This window comes from Bubalus bubalis, chromosome 3 (assembly GCF_019923935.1).
Source record: "Bubalus bubalis isolate 160015118507 breed Murrah chromosome 3, NDDB_SH_1, whole genome shotgun sequence".
Taxonomy (NCBI): domain Eukaryota; kingdom Metazoa; phylum Chordata; class Mammalia; order Artiodactyla; family Bovidae; genus Bubalus; species Bubalus bubalis.
Window position 1 is genome coordinate 124,400,405 of NC_059159.1, and position 25,436 is coordinate 124,425,840.

The 25,436-nt window shown below is 48.5% G+C and overlaps 1 protein-coding gene across 11 annotated transcripts in view; it reads left to right on the plus strand.

Annotated features, from left to right (window-relative positions):
* The window catches only part of CCDC180 (coiled-coil domain containing 180), a 72,885-nt gene extending 50,197 nt beyond the window's left edge, over positions 1 to 22,688 (plus strand). For 3 of the 11 annotated variants that reach the window (XM_044940055.2, XM_044940056.2, XM_044940061.2), the window contains 17 exons: positions 466 to 612; positions 1,235 to 1,379; positions 1,569 to 1,685; positions 2,924 to 3,022; positions 4,210 to 4,329; positions 5,951 to 6,123; positions 6,379 to 6,434; positions 6,551 to 6,629; positions 8,350 to 8,424; positions 12,001 to 12,067; positions 12,721 to 12,862; positions 16,181 to 16,341; positions 16,883 to 17,020; positions 17,499 to 17,610; positions 20,289 to 20,394; positions 21,207 to 21,342; positions 22,507 to 22,688. In XM_044940055.2, the coding sequence (XP_044795990.2) occupies positions 466 to 612; positions 1,235 to 1,379; positions 1,569 to 1,685; positions 2,924 to 3,022; positions 4,210 to 4,329; positions 5,951 to 6,123; positions 6,379 to 6,434; positions 6,551 to 6,629; positions 8,350 to 8,424; positions 12,001 to 12,067; positions 12,721 to 12,862; positions 16,181 to 16,341; positions 16,883 to 17,020; positions 17,499 to 17,610; positions 20,289 to 20,394; positions 21,207 to 21,342; positions 22,507 to 22,638 (2,005 nt within the window). In that variant the 3' untranslated portion in view covers positions 22,639 to 22,688. Of the gene's footprint in view, positions 1 to 465; positions 613 to 1,234; positions 1,380 to 1,568; positions 1,686 to 2,923; positions 3,023 to 4,209; positions 4,330 to 5,950; positions 6,124 to 6,378; positions 6,435 to 6,550; positions 6,630 to 8,349; positions 8,425 to 12,000; positions 12,068 to 12,720; positions 12,863 to 16,180; positions 16,342 to 16,882; positions 17,021 to 17,498; positions 17,611 to 18,876; positions 20,395 to 21,206; positions 21,343 to 22,506 lie in introns of those variants that run through there. The other 8 variants (XM_044940057.2, XR_006549999.2, XM_044940058.2 and 5 more) reach the window with 8 other exon arrangements.
* Positions 22,689 to 25,436: the final 2,748 nt, after the last annotated feature.

Consider the following 25,436-nt stretch of genomic DNA (forward strand, 5'->3'; position numbering starts at 1 on the left):
ATTCAGGGGTTTGAGGTGAGGCCCGGAAGGCCTCCATCCAGTCACAGGTGAGGAAACTTCACAGGCGTCTGTACAGTGGTCAGGTACCCAAGAGGCAGCTGGTTAGGGTAGACTGGGATGTAAAGAGGAAACCCTCAGGCTGCTCTTTCCGGAAGTCCCAGGGCACAGAAGCCACATTTCTGGGAGTTAAGAGGGCGTGGCAGTAAGGGGAGGACCTGGGGATTCTCTTAGCAATTTGGTGGCAGGAGCCAGACTGAAGAGAGGTGCCCTCTGACCCAGCTCACTGAGAGTCCCGCACTGTGTCTGCACACACTGGCATTCTGAACCTCCTTCTAAGGCCTCTTTGTCTACCCAGTGAAGAGAGGCATGGTTCTGGTGACCGCACAGCTGAGCACGGTGCTCAAGTCATCTCCCAGGCTGCCCTCCCGTGCCCAGGTCACCACCCCGCCCTCCTGTGTCCCCCAGGCTGGCAACTCTCAGCAGCACTGTGCAGCGGGAGCTGCTCAGCTATGTCGACGTCATCCAGGTGTCACTGCGCAGCTTCCGCCAGTACCTGGAGGAGAGCCTGGGCAAGCTGCGCTACACCAACATTGAGTTCATCAAGCACTGCAGGTGGGAGCCAGCATCCGGGCCCCCTGTGGGCCTCTGGGCTCTTTCTGTTGAGAGGTGGTCTTGTTTGCCTCTTCATTTTTCAATTATGACAAAATATCCATAACGTAAATCTGTCCATTTTAACCATTGTATGTGTAGTTCAGTGGCATTAAGTACGTTCATGTTATTGTACAACCATCACCACCATTCATCTCCAGAACATTTTCACCCTCGCAACTGAAGCTCTAAACACTAACTGCCTGTTTAGCCTTTCTTCAGCCGCTGGGAACCACTATGCTATTAGTATTTTCGGTCTCTATGAATTTGACTACTCTACGGGCCTCATAGAAGTGAAATCACAGCACATTTGTCCTGTGAGCTTGACTTTTTCGCTTAGCATAATGTCTTCAGTGCTTATCCATGTGTCAGAATTTCATTCCTTCTTAAAGCTCAATAATATTCCATTGTGTATAATGCGTTTATCCATTCATCCCTTGATGGACATTTGGGTTGTTTCCCTGCTTGTGTCCTTGAACTTTTTCCACGATCTTGTACTTTTAATCTAAAGCCTTGTCTACCACAGTAGTTGGGATGGGTGGAATGGGCTGATCAATGGCTTTTATTTCTCCCAAATTATTTTCAGATTGTTTTCAGAGGGAGGCAACTTCTCTTCTGAAGAAATTGACTCACTGTGTCATCGACTAGAGAAGGAAGCTGCCCGGATAGAGTTTGTTGAAAATTTAATCATGATCAACATGGAAAAGATGGAGAGTGATTATCTGGACCAGGTGAGTAGGCCACACCCTGACCTCTAGCCAGACTCCTGTGACACCCGGTTACATAGTTGCCTTGCTCACTGCCTAATAGGCCAGTCAAGCCCCCTTTCCACCCATTAGGTGGGCCTGTCCCCCTCTGCTTCCAAAGTCCAAAAGTTCCAAATTAAGCCCCACTCCTTTACTTTTTTCTCTTTCTTTAAGGCTAACGAGTTCATCAGCAAGTTTGAAAGTAAATTCCATAACCTGTCTGTGGACCTTATTTTCATAGAGAAAATCCAGCGCTTGCTGACAAATCTGCAAGTAAACATCAAGTGCGAGGTAGGACAGATACGTTCTTCATGTGCTGGATGTTTATCACACACCTGCACCCCAGGCACTGTCCCAGGTGCTGGGGATACCGGTGTGGTCTCTGCCCCTCTGGGACTTGCACTCTGGCCAGGAAGTCAGAGATTAAATCATAATAGCTTCTAACATCCACTGAGTTATCATGCAGCACGCATCTTAGTGGGCTTATTTTGATGAATTATATGAATCCTCACAAGAGCTGTTCTTAGCCCGTTTTAGAAACAAAGAAATTGAGGCAGAGAGACATTGAGAACACAATGTTCCTAAATTGTGGGGCCAAAATGTGAACCCATGTCTGTGACACCGGAAATTCAGGCAGTGCCAGGCCATTTGGGCTACAGAGGACAAGAGGGCCACATAAGGTGCGTGGGGACATAGAGGAGAGGATTTCCTCTGGACTGGGGAAGTAGTGCTTCCCAAGGCTTGACGGAGAAGGAGGAGCCAGCCAGGCAGGAGGGTGTGGAGCAGTGTCCTGGAGACATCATCAAAAAAATCCTGGGGGAGTTGGAGCCAAGGAGAGAGAGAGAGAGCTCAAAGAAGAAAATGCGGGGGTGCAATGAGGCTGGAGCCGTGGCTGGTTCAGCAGGGTCCCATGAGCTGGGCTCAGTGGCACTGGAGTGAGGGTCAGGGCAGTGGGGACAAGGGTGCTATTGATTACAATTTTTTAAGCTGCAGTAAAAACTTTGTTTAAGCTGAAAAGTTTCTTCAAAAACATCACTTTGATGGCTTCTCTCTCCCAAATGTGTTGCCATTTTTATGTAGCCATTCCTTTTTGGAGGAATTCTTAGTGGGTTTCACTTTATTACATGCAGTGGTGTGATAGACATGCCTTCACTGGAAGCCCTGATGATGTCCATAGGGTGCCTCCCAGAGCTAAAATTCCTGGACTAGAGCAGGAGTGTTTTCAGGCTCTTTGTGCTTTCCAGGTGGCTTGTACAGATACCCCCTCGCCAACAGGGCCTGAGTGTGTCCTCCCAACACCCTCAACCAGTAATGGGGATCACCAGTTTTATTTTTGAAACTTATTTATTTGGCAGGAAAAAAAAATCCTTTAAATTTGCATTGGTCTAGTTTCTCATACAGCTTTGCATTTTCCCTCCGATTTCATTTTTGTCATATTTAATCCATCTCTGAGATAATGATTTGCTAAACTTTTTCTTGATCAAAATAAGTATTCTGGAAGTAAATCTCTGAACCTCTGGTTTTTCTAGGTGGCAAAATCCAATTTGCAGACAGAGGGATTAAATTCTTCTCTAGAACAGCTTCAAAGCAAGGTAGAAATGTGCCGAAACTCAAAAAGGAATAAACAAGTAAGTGTTCAGTAGATGCTAAGCTGTGGATAGTAAAGATGCATGCCAGAATTGTTAACTGGAAATAAACTCACATCTGTGGTCTAGATTTCTCTACCACCAGCAGGGCCTCTGAGTCTTCCTACTTCACCTCTGTTTTATTCAATGGAATTAAGGAAGAGAAGAGAAACCAGCCATTGCCCCTGGCCCCCAGCACCTCCCTGGCAGGCATGTTGAGGCCAGTGAGCATGGGGGCTTGAGTCTGGCCTCCCTCCCACTCTGATGTCGCAAGGCCTCCCTCCTTATAATTAGAATGGAGCCCTGGATGAGTAACGGAAGCAGGACTCTGCCCTCTGAACAACCATCTTTTGTTTGATTTTCCCTTTGTTTTGACCAGTGTGCATAAACTGGTTACTTCCATTTTCTATATATAAATAGTAATAAGTCCAAATTGGAATGAAGTCTGAGAGAAGTGAGGTTCTAAGTGCCAGCCAGGCCCTGATCAGCAAAGCAGGTCTCTGTACATTTACCTCGTTGACTTGCTTGTTCTCCTGCCTCTAGTGCATGTCTCTGTCCCCTGTGACACCCCTGTGGCCAGCGTGTCCTGGCCACCCTGAGTACTTTTCTCCCCAGCCCAGCCAGGCACTTGTAAACCTGGTGTCCTGGCCAGAAGATCTTTTCTCTTTCGTTTCAGTAACTGAGTTGAAGTTTTATCATTGTTTGTTGTTGTTCAGTCGCTCAGTTGTGTCCGACTCTTTTGCAACCTCATGGCCTCTGAGGCCATGGCTCCTCTGTCCATGGAATTCTCCAGGCAATAAAATTGGAGTGGGTTGCCCTGCCCTTCCCCAGGGGATCTTCCTGACCCAGGGACAAAACCCGGATCTCCTGCACTGCAGGCAGATTCTTTACCTATCCTCTGAGCCACCAAGGAAGTCAAGTAAGTTTAAACCATTAGCTCAGAACAAACCCATAGAACCAGGAATAGAACTCCTGGTGCCCCATCGAGGAAGGACCCGCGGCCCAGTAGAGTCACCCAAGAGAGCTGGCCCAGGGCTTCTCATTCCTCCAGGGCCCTCTCTGCAAGAGGGGGGCCTCCCTGGATCCAAGAGGTGTCTTCACCAGCCAGCTGGTTCCTGCAGTCCACATGGAGTCAGCCTGCCCATCTGCAGCCTGCTTCCTGTGGCTTTTTCCCTCCATGTTCTCACTAGGTAGTGAGCACAGAAGACCTCCTTGGCCTTATTCGAACTTGGAAAGAAAAACTGAGCCAAAGGATTGAGTATCTCAACTGCAAGCTGGACATGATATCCATGACTCACCTGGCCTTTCCCGTAAGGAATGGGATGGGGCAGCCATGATGAAGAGCATCTGAGCTGTGGGGGCTGGGCTCACAGGTATCCCACAGGGTTCAGCAGATCCCAGGGAGAGAAGACCTCCCAGGCCCCTGCTGGACATCAGGCCTGCAGGGATGCCTTAGAAAGGCCATAGACTGTGGAGTCAGATCTGGGTTCACATCCCAGATGGGCCACTTCCCTGCACTGGTCCCTTCGGAGATCCATCACCTCCTGGCAGCACCTCCCCACCCCATCAGGGCCCTCAGCTCTCAGGGAAGTCTCACCTCTCAGCCTCTTCCTTCCCACCCACTCCTATTAGCAGCCACCAGCTTCTCCCCATTCCACCCCCACTACCTTGTCCAAGCCCCCCATCTTTTGCACATATGTGCAAAAGATCCTGATCCTGTCCTGATCCTCTCACTTCCCCCTGTGATCCATTCCCTGAGCTGCAGCCAGGCCTCTTGGAGAAGGCCAGTCTGCCTGTGTCCCTCTCCTGTCCTCAGGATAAGATCCAGATCCTCACCAGGACTTCCTTGACCCCTTCATTTCTCTGGTCCCCCTAAGAGCTCACTTTCCCCCAGGCCTTCACTCACCCACTAGTTTGGGCCAGCATCTCCTGACCCCTGTGGCATGTTCTACTTCTTCATGAACCCATAGACCATTCAGTGAGGTCCCCCTTTTAGGAGCTGTCTCCCCTAGACTGTGTGCTCCAAGAGGGCAGAGCCTGTCACCTTCACCCCACACTCAACCTCTCTCACCAAGCTTTCACCAGAGGTCTCAACCAGCTTCCAGGAGGACCTGTCACAGAACTGATGGCAGCATAAATGGATGCCCCTTGAGCTGTGCTCTGACCAGCCTCAGGCCCCGCCTCTCACTGCCATGCTTTGAACCAGCCCTTCCCTCTGTGGGGAGGATCTTCCTGCTGTGCTGCCAGCACTAAGCTTTCATCACACCAACAGTACTGAGCCCCACGAGACAGAACTCAGGAGTCCTGCTGGGGTCCTTCCCTCCAGGGCTTACAGTGCCGCCAAGACACAGAATAAAATAGGGCATAGCTCAACTAAGTGCTCATGGTGGGTCCCTCACTCACTGTTTCTCTAAGGTCCAACTCAAGGTGGAGGTGGCCATGCACTTATCCATGCACTCATTTGTTTACTTGTCCTTTGCTCAAAAACACCACCGGGGCACATCGGCGAGTAGCCCAGTTCATGACCCTCAGCCTCAGGGAAGATGCTGTAACTTTGTTTTCATTGCACTGGCCCCAACTTGACCATTTATTTGTAGAAGTCCATATTAAATGTCTTGTCTCTCTGACCAGACTGTAAGCTCCATGAGGATAAGAGTCACATGTGGCCCCTTTACCCTGTGTCCCAGGCCCAGGGAGAGCCTTGCAGAAAGCAGGCACTCAAGAAATACTTTTGAAGGTCTCGGCATGCACACATGAATGAATGAATGAACGGCCCTCTAAGGTATATATGATCCCTGCTGCTTCACAGAAGGGGCAAGAGAGGCTCAACGTGGTCAGCCTATAGCACCTGGGCCAAGTGGTCCTGAGATGGGAACCCAGCCTGCCTGCCTCCCTGACACCCACAATCAGGCCCTGCTCTTTGGCCTGCAGGACAACGTCTTGACTGACCTGGAGGTAGAGAGTGACATCTTGTTATCTTCAGAAGTCTATGAAGAAGAGGCTAAGGTAGACATGGTCACCCCTGAGTCCTTTGCCCAGCCAAGCCGCATGGGGAAGTCCATGATTGAAGACCCAGCCGTGGAGGTGGTCAAGAGGATCCTGCAGTGAGTGGCCCGGGTGTGAACAGTGGGGCCCAAGCCTTCAGAGGCCAGTCCCCATGTGAGCCCACCCTAACGGCTGTGACCTTGTGCAGGGGCTTCCTCCTCCCCTCAGAGGCTCAGCTTCCTCCTCTGAAGTGGAGCTCACGATTGGGCAGATTCATATGGCATTGTGGGCTAACCAGGATGGTGCCCAGTGCCTGGCCTGAGCCATCCTCTTGGTCATTGGGGAAAAGCTCACATCCTTTCCTTTGGTTTCAGGTTTCCTGACTCAAAGTCCTCAACCCTTCAGTGCGACAAAGAACGGTCCCAGACAGGTAGGGGCAGACAGGCCTGTGGATTTAGGTGCTGACAGTGGGGTAGCTGGGGGTGCCACCTGGTCCCTCCTCACCTTGGATCCTCTGTTGTTCTCCTGGGTACCCATCACCCAAAGCCTTGAGGCGACTCCGGAACCGAGCAGAGCACTCCTTGAAGAAGGACTTGTCCATCGCCAGTGCCACCTCGGTAGCAAGGTAGAGAGGCTAGGCTGCCTGCAGTCTCCCCTCCCCAGACTCAACCCCGACCCCCAGATGGAGGCCAGAGGCTACCCTTTGCCAGCCCATGTCCTCAGAATGTGTCTCCTGTGCTCACAGACTCTCCAAATAGGGACCTTCCAAGTTGGGACCCTGCAAGGGGCCAAATCCAAAGCCAGCTTTAGACAGGTCTATTCTCATCCCTGCCCAGTGGCTTGACTCTCACAGCCCTCCACCCTAAGAACCTGTAGGGCGTTGGGTGGTTATCCACAGTGACAGCTACATCCCATACACACTGTTTCTGTCAGAGGGCGTGACCTTGGAGGTGGCATTCCTTGGATGACATCACGGAGTCTTGGGAGCTCTGGGTCTCTGCATCCTGGCCATGTGTTCTGCCCACTATGCCCTGTCAGGGTCGTTAGACTCATGGCTCAGTGAGCATGGGCCCTGGATGGCCCCTGACACCGATTTTATAGAAGGTGGATGACAGAAGCCACAGGGCTGACCTGACTTTCTGAGTCTTTGATGAGCCATTATTGACCTAGTTTAATTATTGGTTTTGAGGAAGTGACACTGAAGAGATTCCTGCTTTGCGTACATCCAGAAAGTCTTTTTGAACAGGCCTGCCATCTGCAGTGTGGAAATAAAGACCAACCAAATGGGAAAAGCAAAGACTATGCAGAGCTTTCTACAACCAGGGAATCAGCCACTCTCACTTCCGTTTTAGCAGATGACACAAAGGCAGGCAAGGGAGTGGGAAAGGGGTGTAGTGGAGAAAAGGGAAGGCTTCAGATGTGCCCTGTTGGTGGTGGCTGCCCTGGGAAGGCTGGAGGAGGCCCAAGAGCAGTGGGCATCCTGTGTGATGGTTAGGGGTATGTATTTGACTTGTTCATCCTGAATCGGAAGCAGGGACAGAATCTAAGGGAGCTGTCAGGTACTGAGCAGGTCCTGGCCCTGTGGGGCTGATTGTTACAGGGGGTATTATTGGCTTCCTGGATTGTTACTAAAGATAACAATTGTCTTCCTGCAAGTCTGACTTCCAGCAGGCCGGCTTCCTGAATGTTTATTGTAGCTAAGGGCTTGGTGTCCTAGGCAGGTTGTTACAGCTTATCAGCCAGGGTTCTCTATTTATATAAGGTATAGCCATTGTCCATTTGTATAATCAATCTCTCAGTGGTTACCAGTGAAATATACATGCTGCTAAGGCTGCCAGATGAAAATTCAGGATGTCCAGTTACATTTGAATTTCAGAAAAACAACACATTTTTTAATATGAGTATGTCCCAAATAATACATGGTGTGTATGTGAAAAATTGCTTATTGCTTATATGAAATTCAAGTTTATTTAAACATTTATGTTATTGAAGTATAGTTGGTTTATAATGTGTTAAGAAATTCAAATTTAATATGTGCTTTTATTTGAAAATTTGGCATCCCTACCTGCGGCTCTCAACCTGTGTTTCTTTGGGTCCTCACCACAGGGAAGCAAGGATTATACTTTCAGGGCTGGAGCCCCTCCGTCCCTCCTCCCGGCCTTGTGTGGGTTTCAGTGGTTAGGGCTCCATTCCTACTATAAGGCTGCGTGCAGAGCTGTCGAGGGGTGGGGCAGCAGCTTGAAGGGCTGGACTGCACAGGCAGGTCTGGGTAGGGCTCCCACAGACTCAGATCTGCTTGTGTCTGTCTCCAGCTTGCAGAGCACTAACCCACCTTTGCCCCACAGCGTCACGCGGTACACCAAGCCCAACCGACTGGATAGAAAGTATCAGGTGCTCGGTGACAAGCCTCCTCCAGCGGAGTAAGTGTCAATGCCATTTCCTTTAACTCCATTTTAACCTGTCATCTTTGTCACTTGGCAGCTAAATCTGACTCCACTGAGGGGAAAATAAGCTGGAGAGGGACAGAGCAGGTCTGCGAGGGGACTGGTAAGGGCCAAGGTCTGTTTGTCTCAGCCTATTTCACATAAATTTATTGAGAGACATTTTCACCAAATTTAGGCATTCTTCAAGAAGACATTCTTCTTTCCTTTGAACAATCTGTTTATTTCTGTTCAGTCACCTTTTGTTTATTAAAGGGCACCTGCTCCATCTCTTGTGGCTTGGTCGTAGGGCAGCCAGTCAAGGAGCTTTATAGACGTTGGGTCTGAAGCCCCAGAGTGGCCCACTTGGGAGCAGCTCCTCGCATTCCAGTTGCCCATCACCCAGTTCCACCTGGCAGGGCTTCTTTGGATCCTGGAGGAAAAGCCAGCTATAGAACAATTGCAAGTCCCAACAGGGACCTAAACATTTAGGGTTCAGTTCTCAGTGACATAAAGTCAGGAGGGTGGGAGAAAAATTAGAAATATTAATATGAGGAGTTGTAGCCAGATATAAAGGAGGCTAGAAGAATTGAGCCTGGAGAAGGGAATGGCAGCTCACTCGAATATTCTTGCCTGGGAAATCCCGTGGACAGAGATGCCTGGTGGGCTACAGTCCTCAAATGAGGTCACAAAAGAGTCAGACGTGACTCAGTGACTAAACAACAGCAGAAGAGTTGAGATTTGATAAGAATTGACAAAACATGTGTGATGGCAAGATCTGGTCCAGTTTCCAGGGAAGTCATGAATCCTCAAAGCTAACAAATAGGGTTAGGATTTACTAATCACAAGAGAGTGCTATAGTTATTGAAATGTAAAATTTCTGTTGCCCTTCTTTTTGATTCTTGTTTATGAAACAAGTCTGGTCTCTTTAGATTTGGCCTGATTATTTACATAAATGCAGCAAGAGTGGTAACTGATCACCAAAACTTTTATGTTTGCATTGCTGGAACTTTTCATAAATAATCTCAGATTAGACTCTTAAAAGCCTCTTGAGACTAGGAAGACAAGTCAGATTTCACCCACAGTACCTATAGATTTGGGTGAAATCCTCTCTTCTTAAGGTCCCCGCAATACTGTAAGGTTTTCCTTACCCACCTATGAAGCTGGGAACCCCATAAACCAGGTGCCAGGTTGATTTTCCAAAGAGGGCTTAAAAGCATCGTCCCCATCAAGTCAACCTTAGTTTCTTTAAAATGTTTGATCATGTCCGATCTTATACATTGCTGTCCATATGACATTTCAGTCAAAGCCTTTTTTATCTATCAGTGTTTCCAATTATGTCCCATCGCAAGAAGGACAACTTCTTGTTGAACTCACATAAATAATTTTAAGAGTTTTTGAATTCTAGAGCACATATGAGTGGGTGAAATGTCCAGCAGGCTTCTCACTAGCCTCTTTTCCCCTTTAGCCTCAGGCAGTTGCTTTCAGGAGTGCCTCAGTCCCTTGAGAGCCTTGATAGGGTCAGGGGCCTAAACTTAATTCAAGCAGCTGTAGGGAGTTGAGGGCTGGAGTGGGAAGGGAAAGGTCTGACAGGAAGGACAGAGAGATGGAGGAGGTAGCACTGTAGAGGGGGACATATCAGAGGAAACCAGGCAACTGAAGGGAAGGTGGGAGGTGGCAAAATGGGGAAGAAAGAGCAGAGGTGTTGATGGCGGGGTAGGGGGGTGCGGGCAGGGAGGGAGAGGTCTTAGAAGAGCCAGTTTAGGGAGATCTTGTTTTCCCAAGAAGCCAATAAAGTTCCAAATTATCCTTAATAAAGCCATGCCAGCAGCATGAGTCATGCAACAGAAACTGGGAAAGGTATAGTGAACGCATATAGAAGAACCTGATATTCTTCTCAAAGGCAACTTTTGTCAGAGTCAACAGAGAGCAAACTCTCTTCCTAGAAAGGGTTGGGAAAAGTAGTGGTGAAAGCCATGAATTATACCTTTTGTGCAGCTCCATGGGTCCCTCTCCCAAAGAAACCATCTCTCAGGAAGGAAACATTTGCATGAAGATGTACCATGCAATGCTTTTTATCCTAGCTAAAAATGGGGGGAAAACCTAAAGTCCAAAAATAGGGGATTGTAAACACAGTACATACATACCCAGTGGTGTTACACAGCCATTTAAAATGATAGCATAATGTAGGGGGAACACTTTAAAGGGTGCAGAATGTAAAAAGCACATGAACCTAATTCCAAACCAATTTAAACATCAGCAGAAGGAAATATAGTAAATGTTAGCATTAATTTTTCCATCTTGCTTTTCAGCTTATTTCTAATTTTCTTTAATTATGATGAGCGAATTTGTAAATGAAAGAGCACATCACACACACAAACACACACATGTTTTTTGGCCAAGAGGCATGCAGGATCTTAGTTCCCCAACAGGGAATTGGACCTGTGCCCCCTGCAGTGGAAGAATAGGGTCTTAACCACTGGACCACCAGAGAAGTCCCTTTTTTTAGTTTGGTGGTGGTTTAGTCTCTAAGTTGTATCTGACTCTTTGCAAGCCCATGGACTATAGCCTGCCAGGCTCCTCTGTCCATGGGATTCTCCAGGCAAGAATACTAGAGTGGGTTGCCATTTCCTTCTCCATTTTATTTTTAAATTTGAGGGAATTTAAAAATATATATACACATATATTTTAGAAACTGGTCAAAAATGATGTGTATGTAAAACAGTCACTGCATCACTTTACAGAAATTTTGAAAAAATAGTTGTCCTCCAGGTATGTGCGGTTCTAACACATCAGTCCCTTATTTCACTCTTGGTATTGAGACAGTTGACCTTACTGACAGGAATATTCGCTAGATCTGGGCAGATTTGTTCAGTAAAGCACCTGGTGTGCACAGTCAGCCTAAAGGCCAGATGTATCAGAAGGAGGATGTTTGGTCCTACAGGCAGTCCTGCTCATTTGATTAATATTTATAAGAAATCATTCTTTCTTCTCTCAACCAAGACAGAGACACTGATAGGTGCAGGCACTGGACAGGGGATTCTATGGTGAACGAAAACAGACACACTGTGTGTCCTGGTGGACTTTACCAGCTGCTGGGAGAGATGGGGTTAATCAATCAGCCAGTCACACATATCAATCCCCAGAGCCCCTACGGGGAGGCTATAAAGCTGAGAGCTGCTCAGGGCATTGGAACGAGGCAGTCAGGGACTGCCACTGAGCCAGGGTCGGAGGAAAAGCAAATGTAACCAAGAGGAAAGTTATTTGTGTTCCCTGGAGAGGAATCAGTGTGAGCAGTGGCCCTGGGGCAAGAGTGAGTAATTCCAAGGAGTAATGAGGAACAAAAGAGAACAGAGACACTTGGAAGGGGCCAAACACAGCTTGGCGCAAGCAAGAGGCATTCAACTAGACAAATAGAAATACGAGGTGGGAGCATGCTTGGGCATCCCAAGCTGTCCAAGTCCAGTTCTGGCTGGGCTGCTGAGTACTCGGAATGTTGTGTCCGTTTGGTCTTGTCCACACCATTTAGTGTGATTAGACAAGTCCTCTCAGGGATCTGCCCCCTGTGTGTTGCAGGGATTTTAAAGGCATCGTCCTGAGCCTGCTTTGGGAGAGCAACGAGCATCTGCTGGCGGTCGCGGAGGTGAGGGCCCTGCCTGCCCTTCTGCCATCTGCTGGCCACATGCCCCCAGTGGGCTCTCCCCCTCCTTCTGCCAATAATGACCTTTGGGTGAAACTGAATAAAGGGGACTACAGCCCCCGTGACCACAGCTACCCAGCTTCTGTCACCTTGTGTGGTGTTTTCCATCCTAGAATTAAAGCTTATCCATTACCCATGTATTCAGCCACCAAACTTTTCTTGGGTCCTGTGTGTCAGATATTTAGCATACCCGATACCAGGAACAAGCCTGGTCTCTGCCCCTGAGTGGCCAGCACCCAGCCAAGAATGACATGTGATGGCATCCCTGGGTGTGAGTCTTTGGAGCAGAGCTCTGGGTCATCTGTGTTAGTGGCCCAGCTTGGCACTCCATAGAAAGCTCTTGGTCTCATGGGTGGAAGACCCATCTTAGTCTTGAAGGATGCACAGACTTTACCATTGACTTGCTTGTGTCTCGCGTAGCCCTAGACACTGACAGTGGTGACAGGGACAGACAGGGAGGAGGAGAGACCCCAGCGTGGGGGACAGCAGTTGAGAAGACCAAGGGGTGAGGAGAGCACAGAGGAGGATGCCAGGATCTTGGGCCAGAGCCCCCTGGAGAGGGGCCTGGCACCCACACTGTCAACCCTCTCCCGTAGGAGTTTTACCGCAAAGAGAAACGCTCAGTCACCAGGCCCGACTGCATGTACGAAACCTTCGACCAGTGTGCAGAGAACATCTGTAAGAAGATCCTGGAGTACCACAGCCAGACAGACAATTACTACAACTCCTGCCTCATAGGTAGGTGTGGCCAGGTGACCACCATAGGCAGGTGGCAGGTGGGGCTACAGAAAGAGGGTGGCCACTCACAGCCAGAATGATGCCCTCCTGACCTGGAGGTCACATGAGGCAGAAGAGCCTCCCTGTGAAAACCTGACATCTTAGAATTAGGTAAAAACCTTGATTAGATTTAACTGGGGAAAAAACAATGCCCTCCCCGCAAAAAGTCGATTTTTCTTGAGAAGTATAGTGATTTGTATCACTAAAAATGTTTCACTCTTTGAAAATTTTTTACAGCTTTATTGAGATATTCACTCAACGAAATAGGGAGGGAAGGGAGGATGGGATGAACTGGGAGATTAGGATTGACATATATACACTACCATGTGAGAATCTGCCTGCAGTGCAGGAGATGCGGGTTCAGTCCCTGGGTCAGGGAGATCCCCTGGAGGAAGAAATGAGAACCCACTCCAGTGTTCTTGCCTGGGAAATCCTGTGGACAGAGAAGCCTGCTACAATTCAGGCTACAATTTAAAGGATCGCAAAGAATCGGACATGACCAAGCAACTGAGCACGCACACAAATGTAAGATAGATAGCTAGTGGGAAGATACTTTGAAATTCAGTGGATTCTAATATATTCACAGAGTTGGGCAGCCGTCGCCACTGTGAATTTCAGAACCTCTGTCCCTCTATCATGTTCCCAGCCCTCAGCAGCCACTGACCTCCTCTCTGTTCATCCAGTGTTAGTAAATGTCATGTAGCCTTTTTATGGCTGAATCATATTCCATAGCGTGCATATACCATAGTTTGTTTATTTGTTCAGTGATAGACATTTGGCTGTATCCACTGTTTGGCGGTTATGGATGGCGCTGCTCTAAACATTCACGTGCATGTTGTGTGTGGATGTATGATTTCATTTCTCTTGGGTGTATAACTAGGAGTAGAATTGCTGGGTCATACGGTGCCTCTGTGTTTAATCGTTTGAAGAATCCTTCCACCGTGTCTACCATGTGCCTGGGCTGAGATGAACTTGATAGACATAGCCTCCTAGAGCGCAGGGACATGAAAACAGGCAGGCAGGATGTATCTTGCCATTTATGTTGATTATAACAACATAAAAGGAGCTGTGAAAACACACCCATAGCTGCCCCTCTCCTTGCCCAATTCTCCACGTCCACAGCCATATTTGTTTTTGCAGTCATTAAGTCCTAATTATGTCTACTTGTAAGGCAGGGAACCTTAGGGCCCAGTACAGGCCTGCTATGGGTTGAGGGCCAGCAGGGGTAGAAGAGGGAGAGGATTAGGGGGTAGCCAGACCTGAGATCAAGACCCAGCACTGCCATTCCCCAGCTGTATGACATTGACCAAGTCACCTCCCCTTGCCTGTAAATGGAGACAAGGATAACATCCACCATGCAAGGCCTTTTTGAGGACTAAGCCCCTCACAGCCTTGCCGTATACAGGGGAAATCAACAATGGCTCTCATTCCTGTAGTTGTAGAATGACTGGAATTGAAACCACAGGCAGCATTTGGTTTCTCTAGCTCAGAGCTTCCCCACTTGAACTCTGTGGGGTTCCATCCTATGTGATCTTCATCAAAAGAAAGGTTCCATGGTCACATGGGTTTGGGAAATGCTGCAGATCATGTCCCTCCCAGGAAGGCTGACAGTTCACATGAAATGAAGACTTCCATTTCCTACAGGGAGTCAAGTATCCTGAGCAACTCTCCCACTGAAAACATGTAAAAATCCTGGATATAACTGTTTTGTGATAAACTTTTAAATGCATGGATGAGCTAGCTGTAAAGTATGAAACACTTAAGGCCTCAAGATTAAGTGAGAATAGGAACACAGATAAGCTGAGCAGTAACTCTGGCTATTGCCTTGAGGGCTTGGCTGACTCTCAGGTCCACTTGAGCCTCTGTTTTCATGGCTTCCAGGTCACTGGGAACAGAGACCAAGCCCCAGACCACCCAAGGTGTACAGCCTGAAAGGGCACAAACCACAGAAAATTGGGACTCCACAGGGCTCCATCTGCAGAGTCAAGGGAATGAGACAGAAACCAAAACCTCCTCCCCCACTGACTAGAAGGAAAGTGTCTTGTTATAAACCATGGCACTGGACAAAGGGGAAAAACTCTAATGAGAATCTGTAACTATAAGTCAGCCCTTTTGTGGTATTTAAACTGAAGTTGCACTTAGATAAACCTGAAATCAACTTTGTGTTTGTGGATCATCCAAAAGATTTCTAGATGATAGCTTAAAATGATTTTGAGTGTGTCATGCCCGGATGCTTCTTTGGTAGAGATACTACAGATCCTCTCCAGAGAAGCCTACTTTCAATTCAGGCCTCCAGAGATTCCCACACATAAAATGCCCCCAAATAAGAGCTCACTGTAAAACAAAACACACACACACACACCACAGCAAAAAGGTACCTTCAGCATGAGGCAACAGAATGAGATCAGTAAGGACTTCAGATATTGAATGTATCAAGACACAGACTATAAAATACAGTAATTATTTCGAGTTAAATAAAAGAGGAAATTAGAAATATGAGTAAGGAGCAGAAGACTATTAAAGTGAGCAAGTAAATATGAACCAAGTAAAGTGAGGTCGCTCAGTCATACCTGACTCTTTGTGACCCCATGGACTGTAGCCTACCAGGCTCCTCTGTTTATGGGATTTTCCAGGCAAGAATACTGGAGTAGGTTGCCATTTCCTTCTCCAGAGGACCTTCCCGACACAGGGATTGAACCCGGGTCTTCTGCATTGTAGGCAGACACGTTACCATCTGAGCCACCAGGGAAGTCCACCAAGTAAAGAGAACCAAATAAAGAGAACCAAATAAAGCTTATGTATATTGGAAAAATAAATCGTTGACATTTTAAAATTATGAGTGGCTTTAGTGCCAAAGAAAATAACCAAAAATGTAACACAGAAAAACAAAGGACTAGAAATACAGGAAAGAGGTGAAGAGAGAGGAAGGAAAAAGTAGGTCTGGCATGCATCTACTTAGAGGTCCATAGGGAGAGGAGGAGACTTGGATCAAGGTACTATTTGAAGAGAGAATGGATGAAATAGAACTGCTGAAAGATGCAGTGCAGTTTATAAAGTGCTGGCAAGTCCTACAGTGTGAGAAGTCCTTTGAACTTGCTTAATCCAGTATCTTTAATACCGGTTTGCCCACAGGACCCCTTTTGATGGAATAGCTATTGCCGCACTGTAACCCAAGCCTTTCTCTTTTGGAAACTGCATTAAGCCTTTGTTGGAGAGATGGCCTCAGCAGCTTGGCTCTGCTCAGTCCTCTCCCCTGGCCCCCACCCCCAATTCCTACAGAATTACGGGCCCAGATGAGGAGATTTGAGGAGCTTCTGCCCCAGGTGTGTTGGCTGGTGATGGAGAATTTCAAGGAGCACCATTGGAAAAAATGTTGCGCTTCCACCAAAGATATCCGAGGACAGTTCTTGAATTACCAGGAAGAGCTGGAGAAAAGGAAGGTGGGGCCACCGGGATCACCCTGGGAGTTCAGACATAGAGGCGGGGCATCAGCAGAACTGAGTCCCAGGAAGGAGTTGGGCCAGGCCGGGGATTACTGGGTGGGGGTGGGGGACACTAGGCCCTGGAAAGATAAGAGCCGAGCCAACAGCTCCTTCATGGAAAGGATTCAGCACGTTCCTTGTTGGATATAACAGGTAGGTTGGCTGGTTCTGTGGGGCTGTGGGCCTTGAGATCAACAATGATTGTCCACTTGGTCCTTGGAACCAGGGGACGTTCATGCTGTTGATTTTATTGGACTGAATCCCTGATTGTCCTGGGGAAGATGCTCGGCTCTCTCACTTGCTAACCCTGGGAGGTGGCTCCAGGCATGCCTCAGTCTTGCATACCCTGCCACTCCTCTGCGTATCCACAGCCCTTCACACACACCCAGGTCAATGCACACATCATGGCCATAATTGGCAGAGGACATAGGCCAGTGACTTCTTAGTCCTGACCTCAAGACCAGGTCAAAAACCCCACTGATTTCTGGATTGTCTGAAGGATGAAAATGCCCAGAAGCTCCACCCAAATCTTGGACACCCTGCACAGCTCCAAGATATGGAGTCTCTATGTCAAGTGGAAGAGAAGAGGCAGGGAGATTTGGACGCCTTGATTGTGGTAACCAAGGAGAAGCTGGAGGTCAGTAGTGCCTTCTACTCCCATGTCTAGGTGCTGAGGGCTGCCCTGCCCTCCCGAGCTGACAGCCCACCAGCAGCACTGAGCCCGGCCCTATGCTGGCACCCTGGCCAAAGCAGGGCATGAAAGTGGGCAGGTTTTATAGGTGGAGATGGTCTTTATTGGCTGTTTTAACTTGCATTTTAAATTTTCTAAATTAATTAGTAATGAGAAATTTTTTCTCCCAAGATCCATGTCAAGTTTTCTTTCCTCTTTGGTAAATTGTCTGTGTGTGTCCCTTGGCCATTGCAGAATCATTTCCTATCTTCAAGCCGCTCTTAGGAGAAGCCTCCTGGAGAAAGATCAGATGCTTGTTAACTTTGACACAGTTGACTCATGGCCCTGGTTTTGTCTCACACATCGCTCTCCAAACCCATCTTTGGCCTGCCTTTGGAGGCAGGGCCCTCTCCTTATAGCACCATGCTCCCCGTGTTTCCTCCAGGAATGCATAAGGAAATACGCCCGGTTTTTCATAGCCACCTTGGCCACCTTCACTGAGAAGTTCCTGCTGCAGTTGGATGAGGTGGTCACCATTGACGATGTCCAGGTTGCAAGTATGTGCCCCACTGGCCTTTGTGCCCTGGCCCCAGGGGGTTGGTGACATAGGTGATGGATCTGGAGGAGTCTGCTTTCCCCCAACTCCACCAGTATGAAAATAGATACTCTATTGAGGGGACTGATGAATTTTTTGTTTCTTTTTTTAATTAAAATTATCTTTTTGTAACTAAAAAAGCAAATCCCCAATGAGTCAGATTACATATAAAAAATGAAATCCTAATACTAAATATTTTCATAATCTTGGGGTAAGGACAACTTTCCTAAGTTTGAGAGCTAGAAGCTGTAAAGGAATGGTGTGTACCTCCCTGTGGCCAAAACAAAAGTAAGGGAAAATGTCAAAAGATGGAAGGACAAACCACAAACTGGAAAAATATTTCTAATAACTAATAGGTCAGAGAATGGCCTGGTATTCCTGTGGTATGAAGAATTCTTAACAGGTCAAGTTTGTAAACAGGGCAAACACATGCAATTCAAAAGGTCAATAAATGTTGAAAGATGCTTGACTTCACCAATGATGAAAAGTGCAAATATAAACATTGTTAAGATACCATTTCTCACCAAGAGCCTGGCAAAGCTTTTAAATTCAGCACTGGTGAGGCAGGAAGCCCCAGCACTGCAGAGCCCCTCAGAAAAGTGTACCTCCACCCCTTCTCCTGGAGAACCCTCTGTCAGTGACTTCAAAGTCCTGAACGTTGGATGTGAGGGCGATCTGGTTGCGACATCTGTCACCCCATTGATCGCCAGGGTTGATTCGGCTGATCTGGCTGGCTAGGCGGGTGTCCCCTTCCTCCCTCACCGCTCCATGTGCGTCCCTCCCGAAGCTGCGCGCTCGGTCGAAGAGGACGACCATCCCCTCTAGAGGAGGACCGGTCTTCGGTCAAGGGTATACGAGTAGCTGCGCTCCCCTGCTAGAACCTCCAAACAAGCTCTCAAAGTCCTGAACGTGTGTGCTTGGACCTAGCCGTTCTAACCCTGGGAACTTATCTGGCAGAAATACTTGCATACTTTTCCGAAGATATATTTTCAAGCATATTCTTCACAGCAATGCTTGAAATTGCAAAGAATTGTAAACAGTGTTAATATCCATGTATAAAGGATTGGATAAATTATGGTCCAGATACAGGAGGGAATTCTATGCAGCTGTTCAGGTGGGTGTGGTAGGTCTCTACGTGCCAGCTGGAGACAGCTGAAGGAATACTGTCACGGGAAAAAGCAAGGTGACAATTATACTTACCTGAAATACTGTTTTAAAAAACACATAGGTGACATAAGCATGCACCCTCACTTGTATATAAATGAATCTGTGTGAGAGGAACAGAGGCAAAGAGGGACAAAATGAGAAAAGCAGAGCCCGAGAAACAGGTACCTGACTGTTGATGACCACCTCTGGTGAGTGGCATTGTGAGAGATTTCTAAAGTCTTTTTCCCCATTAGATGATGTTTAAATTTTTTATACTATGTGAACTGCTTTTTATAACTATGCAAAGACTCAAATCATATTAAATATTGTCCATTTATCTCTCATCTATTAAGTAATTAAAATATATTATTTTTATTTTTTAAGTTTGGATTGCAAAGACAATGACTATTTTTATAGTAAAATAAGAAATTCAATATGAGTTACAAAGAAAGAGAAGAATATGGTCCTCCCTCCTGAAATAGGTGCTGGTAACATTGGCTGTCCTCCTCCTGGTCATTTCCCTTTGTTCACAGGCCTGTGTGTATATCAGTGGGGAGATGGGAGGGTGGATCACAGGTGTGTGCTCCTTTGTAACCTAATTTCCCCTTGGGCGGATGCTGGCCAAGCCAGTCACCATTTCCGTGAGCACTTCCAGTTGCTGTGCATCTTATTTTATTAGTTAATCCCCTGCTGGTGCATACGGGCCATGTCTAGCTTTTCACTCCTCTAATCGTGCTGGAAGGAACATCTGCATCGATATTTCTCAACAACTTCCTAGAAGTGGATTTCCTAGGTCAAAATGTATGTGCATGCTGGGGTGCTAGCCACTGTCTAGTAGTGGGGGTCTCTTTGGCAAGTGTGAGCCTGGTTTGGGAAAGCGGAGCCTGCAGAGATACTGGGATTCAGACTAGAGAGGGAACAGGCAGTGGAGCCAGCAGGGAGGCAGCCTCGGCACCTTGGAGGGAACCCCTGGGCCAGGAAGACCCCCTGCATCCGGCCCATGAGGTCCTCACCTGCTCTGTAACTAGGGCTTCTGAGCCAAGTGACCTGGCCCTGCCATGCCTGCAGACCAGGGTGCAGAGAGCTGCTCTGGCCTGCTGGTCTCACTCCAGGAACAGAGTCCCTTTCTCTCCATGTCAAATGGCAGGTCAGTGAGCCAGACACGAGAAAGACAACCTTGAATGTGTTCATTCCAGGAGAAATTCTTAGTTCAGGACCCCTTTGAGCTACTATGAACCAAAGAAGTCTCCAAAAAGCATATTCAGGAGCTCATAGAAGCTGCGAGAAGGTCAGAGCATCATACATAGGATTTTGGAGCTGGGATGCACACCCAAACCACATCTCACATATTCCAGCTTTAACCCTCCTGCCTGAGACTCTTTAAGTGTGGAAGAGGGGAGCAAGGTTTCATTTCTGTAAATGTAAGGTCGGGGGTCCCCTTGATATCAGGCTGTGGATGAGGCCCCCATCAGTAACCCATCTCTTGCTTGCCAGAGATGGAGCCCCCCAAACAGAAAACCTCAATCCTAATACGGAGGAAACTCACCGGGCTGTCCCTGGAGGAAGAGAGTGAGAAGCCCCTGATTGAACGGGGGAGCAGGTGAGAGCTGAGAGCAGGGGTGAATACCACACATGGCTGTGTTTGCTGGGGGTGGTGTGGTGGAATGGTGAGGGGCACGAGCTCTGAAGTCAGACAGACCTGATGACTTTGGAAAGGCTTTGTGTCCTAAGCCTCAATTTCCTCATCTGTGAAATGGGCATGGCAGCCTCCCTTACATGATATTATGACGAGAAAGCTCAATGAGATTGTGCTTGAAGTGCCCGTGGCACCTACTAAGAGCTCAGCAGCTGTTAGTTTGATAAGGACCCATGAAGGAACCCCCAAATAAAGAGAGGCCTGTCCTAGTGTGGGGTACCTTCTCAGATTGCAGGCAGTAGTGGGATTCACTACAGCTGTCTGTCATGTATGACAAGAGCTATAAAAGTGCTTATCCCCTGTACCCCAGGAATGTGACTCTGAAAGAAGTAAGGCAGTGATTTACCCAGCTAAATTGTCAGCAGTGGTTTTTTATCATGGTAGGAAAAGCAAGCCAGGAACTGGTGACTGGCACCTGGCTGGGCGAGTGATAAGGAAACCGAGATCCAGAAAAGGGAAAGCCCTAGAGGCATGGGATTCCCCTTCCCCATGCAGAACCCAACTGTCTATACACATGGATATAAGCTGTATGAAAATGCCGAAAAGAACTTGAAGAAGCTTAATCTTAAATGCTCAGGGTTTTTCTTTTAATTAAGGCATTTAAAGTATGATCATTTTTTTTTAAAGAAATGTTAACCATTTCCACCAGAGATGGAGGGTGCACAGTAAATGATGAAGCTAAGCCTTCAGGACTTTTCATGCGTGTTTATTTGTAGAAAGTGGCCAGGAATCAAACCTACTGAAGTCACCATCCAAAACAAGATTCTCCTCCGGAAAACACCGTGTATCACAACCACCAAAACAACACTGGGCCACCTGGCATCCGTGGAAGCCCGAGATGCTGTCTACCTGGTGAGTGAAGAGACGAGGTGGAGGGGGTGCACCCCAGGGAGTGCTGCCTTGGGAAGGAGGGGGGGAGCTTGTCGTCACCAGGCACCCTGGCATCTGGTCAGATGGAGCAGGTGACACACATCAGAGTACCCCAGGGCACAGCACTGGTGACAGCCAACATTCTCAGGCACCAGGACACAGGCCACAGCTCCTGTCCAGTTCCAGCAATAGCTCAGGTCTCATGGCGTGAGCCCCAGAGCCACAGGAGCCCAGACTGGAGGGCAAAGGAAGGCTCTCCAGAGAACAGTCGAGACAGTGTGAGGGGACAGAGTAGTCAGAGGCTTGGAGGCCACGGGAGCAGTGAGTGATGATGGGTGGAATAATTACTGAGCAGCTGCTGCAGCTTCTGTTCTCAACACAGGGCTTCCACTGGATCCTTGTAGCAAGCCTATGAGGAAGGTAGAATGGTCCCAACGTTACTGCAGAAGATACCGAGTCATAAAGAAGTGTGTCCCCTCTATGCCACAAAGAATGACAGCCAGGATTGGACCCAGGCCTATTAGACCAGTGGGGCTGCCCAAAGAGGAAGTTGCACCCGAGGGTGCCTGCTGGACCTTGCAACTCCAAGGATGTCTGGACCTATGGTTCTGGTGCCCCAGAGAGGAACCTTGTACTGCCCAGAGATATGCTGACCCTGGTATTTGGAGACCCCTTAGTGCCTAGGCAGGCCCTTCCCCAGCCACCAAGCTAAGCCCCAGACAGTGGGCACAATTCCACTGCTGAGTTCAGTGAGGACTTAAGGCCTGGTGGGCTCAGCCTCTCGAAGCCAGGACCCCTGAGCTTCAAGGAGACTATAGTGTGGTGGTTAGGAAGGAGGGCAGAGTCCAGAATCAGGTGGACCAGGAGCCTAGTCACTGCTCAGTCTCTTCTCAGTTAAATAACCTCAGGCGAAGCTGTGAGCCTCAGTTTTCCAATCCACAAAATGTGGAAAACAGCAAGGCCTGCCTGAGCTTTATTGGACAGAGTACATGAGAAATGACTTGCGGAACTCTTGCCAGTGCCTGGAATGGGTTCCAAGCCACCCGCCAGCAGGTTGCAGCATCCCTCTAGAGCACTGAGTGTCCTCTAGGGGGCACAGTCCAGAAGTCCTTCCTCATGTGGCCTCTTCCTGCTGCTTGCTCCCAGAAATATTTAGCATCATTTGAAGAGGAGCTGAAGAAGGTCCAGGAGCACGCCGCACTGCAGGTGAAAGAGGCTCAGCGCTGGAAGGACAGCTGGAAACACTCCGTGAACATCATCCAGGGCCTGTACTTGTGACACTCTCAGCCCTCCTTAAATAAACGGCTTATTTTGTGTAGATTCCTTCATCCCTCTACCCACCCTTCCATCCATCTGTCTCTGCCCAGTGCTGTAGCCTCACAGACGAGGATATGGCATGGTTCCTGCCCACATGGAGATTACTTGCAATGAGGAAGACGGAGGTGAAAGGGGGTGTTCCACCTGGTCAGCTAGGATGGTGGATAACAGGGATAGCTAACTTAAATAGAGACCCATAGTTCAGGGGAAATAACTTCCACAAGGCATGATGGGCACTTCATCTTGGAAAATGAAACAATTGAAACTTAAAACTTACAGGAAAGAGTATATTGCACATTTAACAAAATGCGAGTTTTAATTGCAACTGTGCACTGATTCCTAGACACAACAAAGACTTCATCTGCTATTGACTGGGTATCTGGTTATTTGTATGACCAATGATAACCTTTTGGCAGGAGTCTTCTAGGCCTCCTTAACTTGACTAACAGTTCTCTTTAGTCCTGTGACATTCAGATCACTGTCTTCGGAAGCTTGCTTCCCACCATCTTCCTTGTTGCCTTTCTCTTCCTCGATTGCCCCGCAGCCTCACTATGACCAGTGGCAGTTGTCAGCAGCTGTCTGCGCCTGTGGGCAGGCAGCTCATGGCCCTTCCTCCGCTTCCTGAGCTCCTGCTGTGCCAGTATGGTTTGTATGTTGTTGGTGCTTCAGTTTGAGGTTCCATGCGCTTTGTCTCGGCTTGATGAGGTAAGCATCGCCTGCATTTACAGTTGTGGAGACTCAAGTCCAGAAGGTCAAAGCCAAGGACTTCAAGGCACATTGTTTTGGGGATGATTCCAAGAAGCATGAGTGAGGACATGGCAAAAAGGAGCCTGAAAGCAGAAAAGTCACTGGAAGGGGCTTTCAGGAGTGGCCCCTGCTGTGGGTGACTAGGCTCTGTCTCACTGGAAAACAACCTCCCACCTGACCTGACTCTGTCCATGTAGGTGGAGAGTTGCCTGGGCATTAGCGCTGCCTTCATGCCAGCTTGCAGGACAGGAATCTCCTGTGGTACCAGAAAGAGTCCTCAGGCAGGGGAATCTCGAGTTATATTGGCTGGAGCGAGCTCCCCAGCTGCAGATAGACTCAGGTAAGCCAAGGGGATGTGAGCGCAGCATCACCACCTCCGGTTTTCCAAACCTGAAGCCAGGCCCCTATGCACCACTCTGCCATGGCACCCTCTCTCCTCAAAGTAGCAAATGATGTCTGCACAGCCCCTTCCAGCTTGTGGCATGCTCTGCAGGTACATGCTCTAATTCAGTCCTACCATGGACAGGTGGCAGTCACCATGTAACCCCTATTTTGTAAATAAAGAAGCTGAAACTTGGAGAAAAGAAGATATCTCCAGTGTTCCAGCCTGGCTCTGGCTGTCCCTGAAACTCAGCCAGGAGTGAATACACCTGGGTGCTTTGTAAGTAAGAAAGGACCCAGAAGAATGAGGGGTGCTCCCTCTCCCGTCTGCCAGCCTTGGAGTCTCTGCACCACCACCCCCTCCTGCCAGCCACAGGGCAGCGTGCATGGAGAACAGGGTGTAGGTGTGGGTACAGGACAGCCTGTGGCCAGTCACTCTCCACTTTCATGTTGGTGAGGTCCCAGTTGGCAGAGAAGGCTTGAGGAAGTACGCCTGCTGTGGCAGGAGTACTGGGAGGAAGACACAAGGACTAGGGCGGGTACTGGGGGCCACCACAGCCCAGACAGAGCCTGCAAACAGTGGCGGAGCCAGGGAGCAGAAGGGGTGCAGAACTGGGAGGCCTGGGCCGACCCCTCAGCGCTGTGTGCCCCTCTGAGTCCAGTTTGCTCACCTCTCCAATGGGGACACAGGCTCCGCTCTTCCAGGCCACTGCACCCAGTGAGACCCAGCTTGCCTAGCTGGGCCAGCCTTTGGGAACTGAGGCCACAAAGCTGAGGGGTCAAGGCAAAAGCCATGCTCATTCCACTTCTTATTCCCTACCTAGTGTGCCGCCTTTCATTGTTTTCCTTATGACTCCGAAAGGAAAAGACATTCGTTATAGGAAATAAAAGACCAAAGGAGAAAAAAGAAGACTATAAAAACCCTGGCATCCAGAGATAGCTGTTTCCTACACCATTTTTCATGTGTGTGTGTGTTTTATATTTGCCAAATGGAATCATAAAGTGAGTTCTGTTGTATAAATTGGTTTTCAGATTTCAGCTGGGTACACGGTCGCCATATCTTTGAATAGCCACTTACACCCTGGTTTTCATACTCCACCTCTGCCCACCATGTGGAGTGGACCTCACGTGTGTCAGTGTCCTCACACCCCCATAGCTGAGACCAAGTCAGGAAGCAACACCCATCCTTACAGGGGAGACTGCTCTCCAATAGTTTTGTTTTTTCTGGACCCTAACATAATCCACTAACTCAGTTCATGGCCCACTAAGGGGTCTTGTCTGCAGTGTCCCACTGCCAGAGGAGCCAGGTCCCCTCCCAGACAAGGTGGGGTGTCCATTGTGAGGCTCTTAGATACAAGGCATCCATCCACCCACATGGACTCTGTGCACATCTCTAGCCCTTGCCTCTGGCTTCTGGAAGCTGACTCCCTGAGTCAAAGGGGAGGGCATCTGGGGACTCGGCACAAATCACCCTCCAGGAGAAGACTTGGGGTCCCTCCCACCACTGATGACTCAGTGCCTGCTTCCCTCGTCCACACCAAGCATTGTAGTTACAGCAGCTTTGGGGAAAATTTTGTTCTTTTTTCTTTTTTGGCTGACTCAGCAGATGACGAATGACATCTAATTCATAG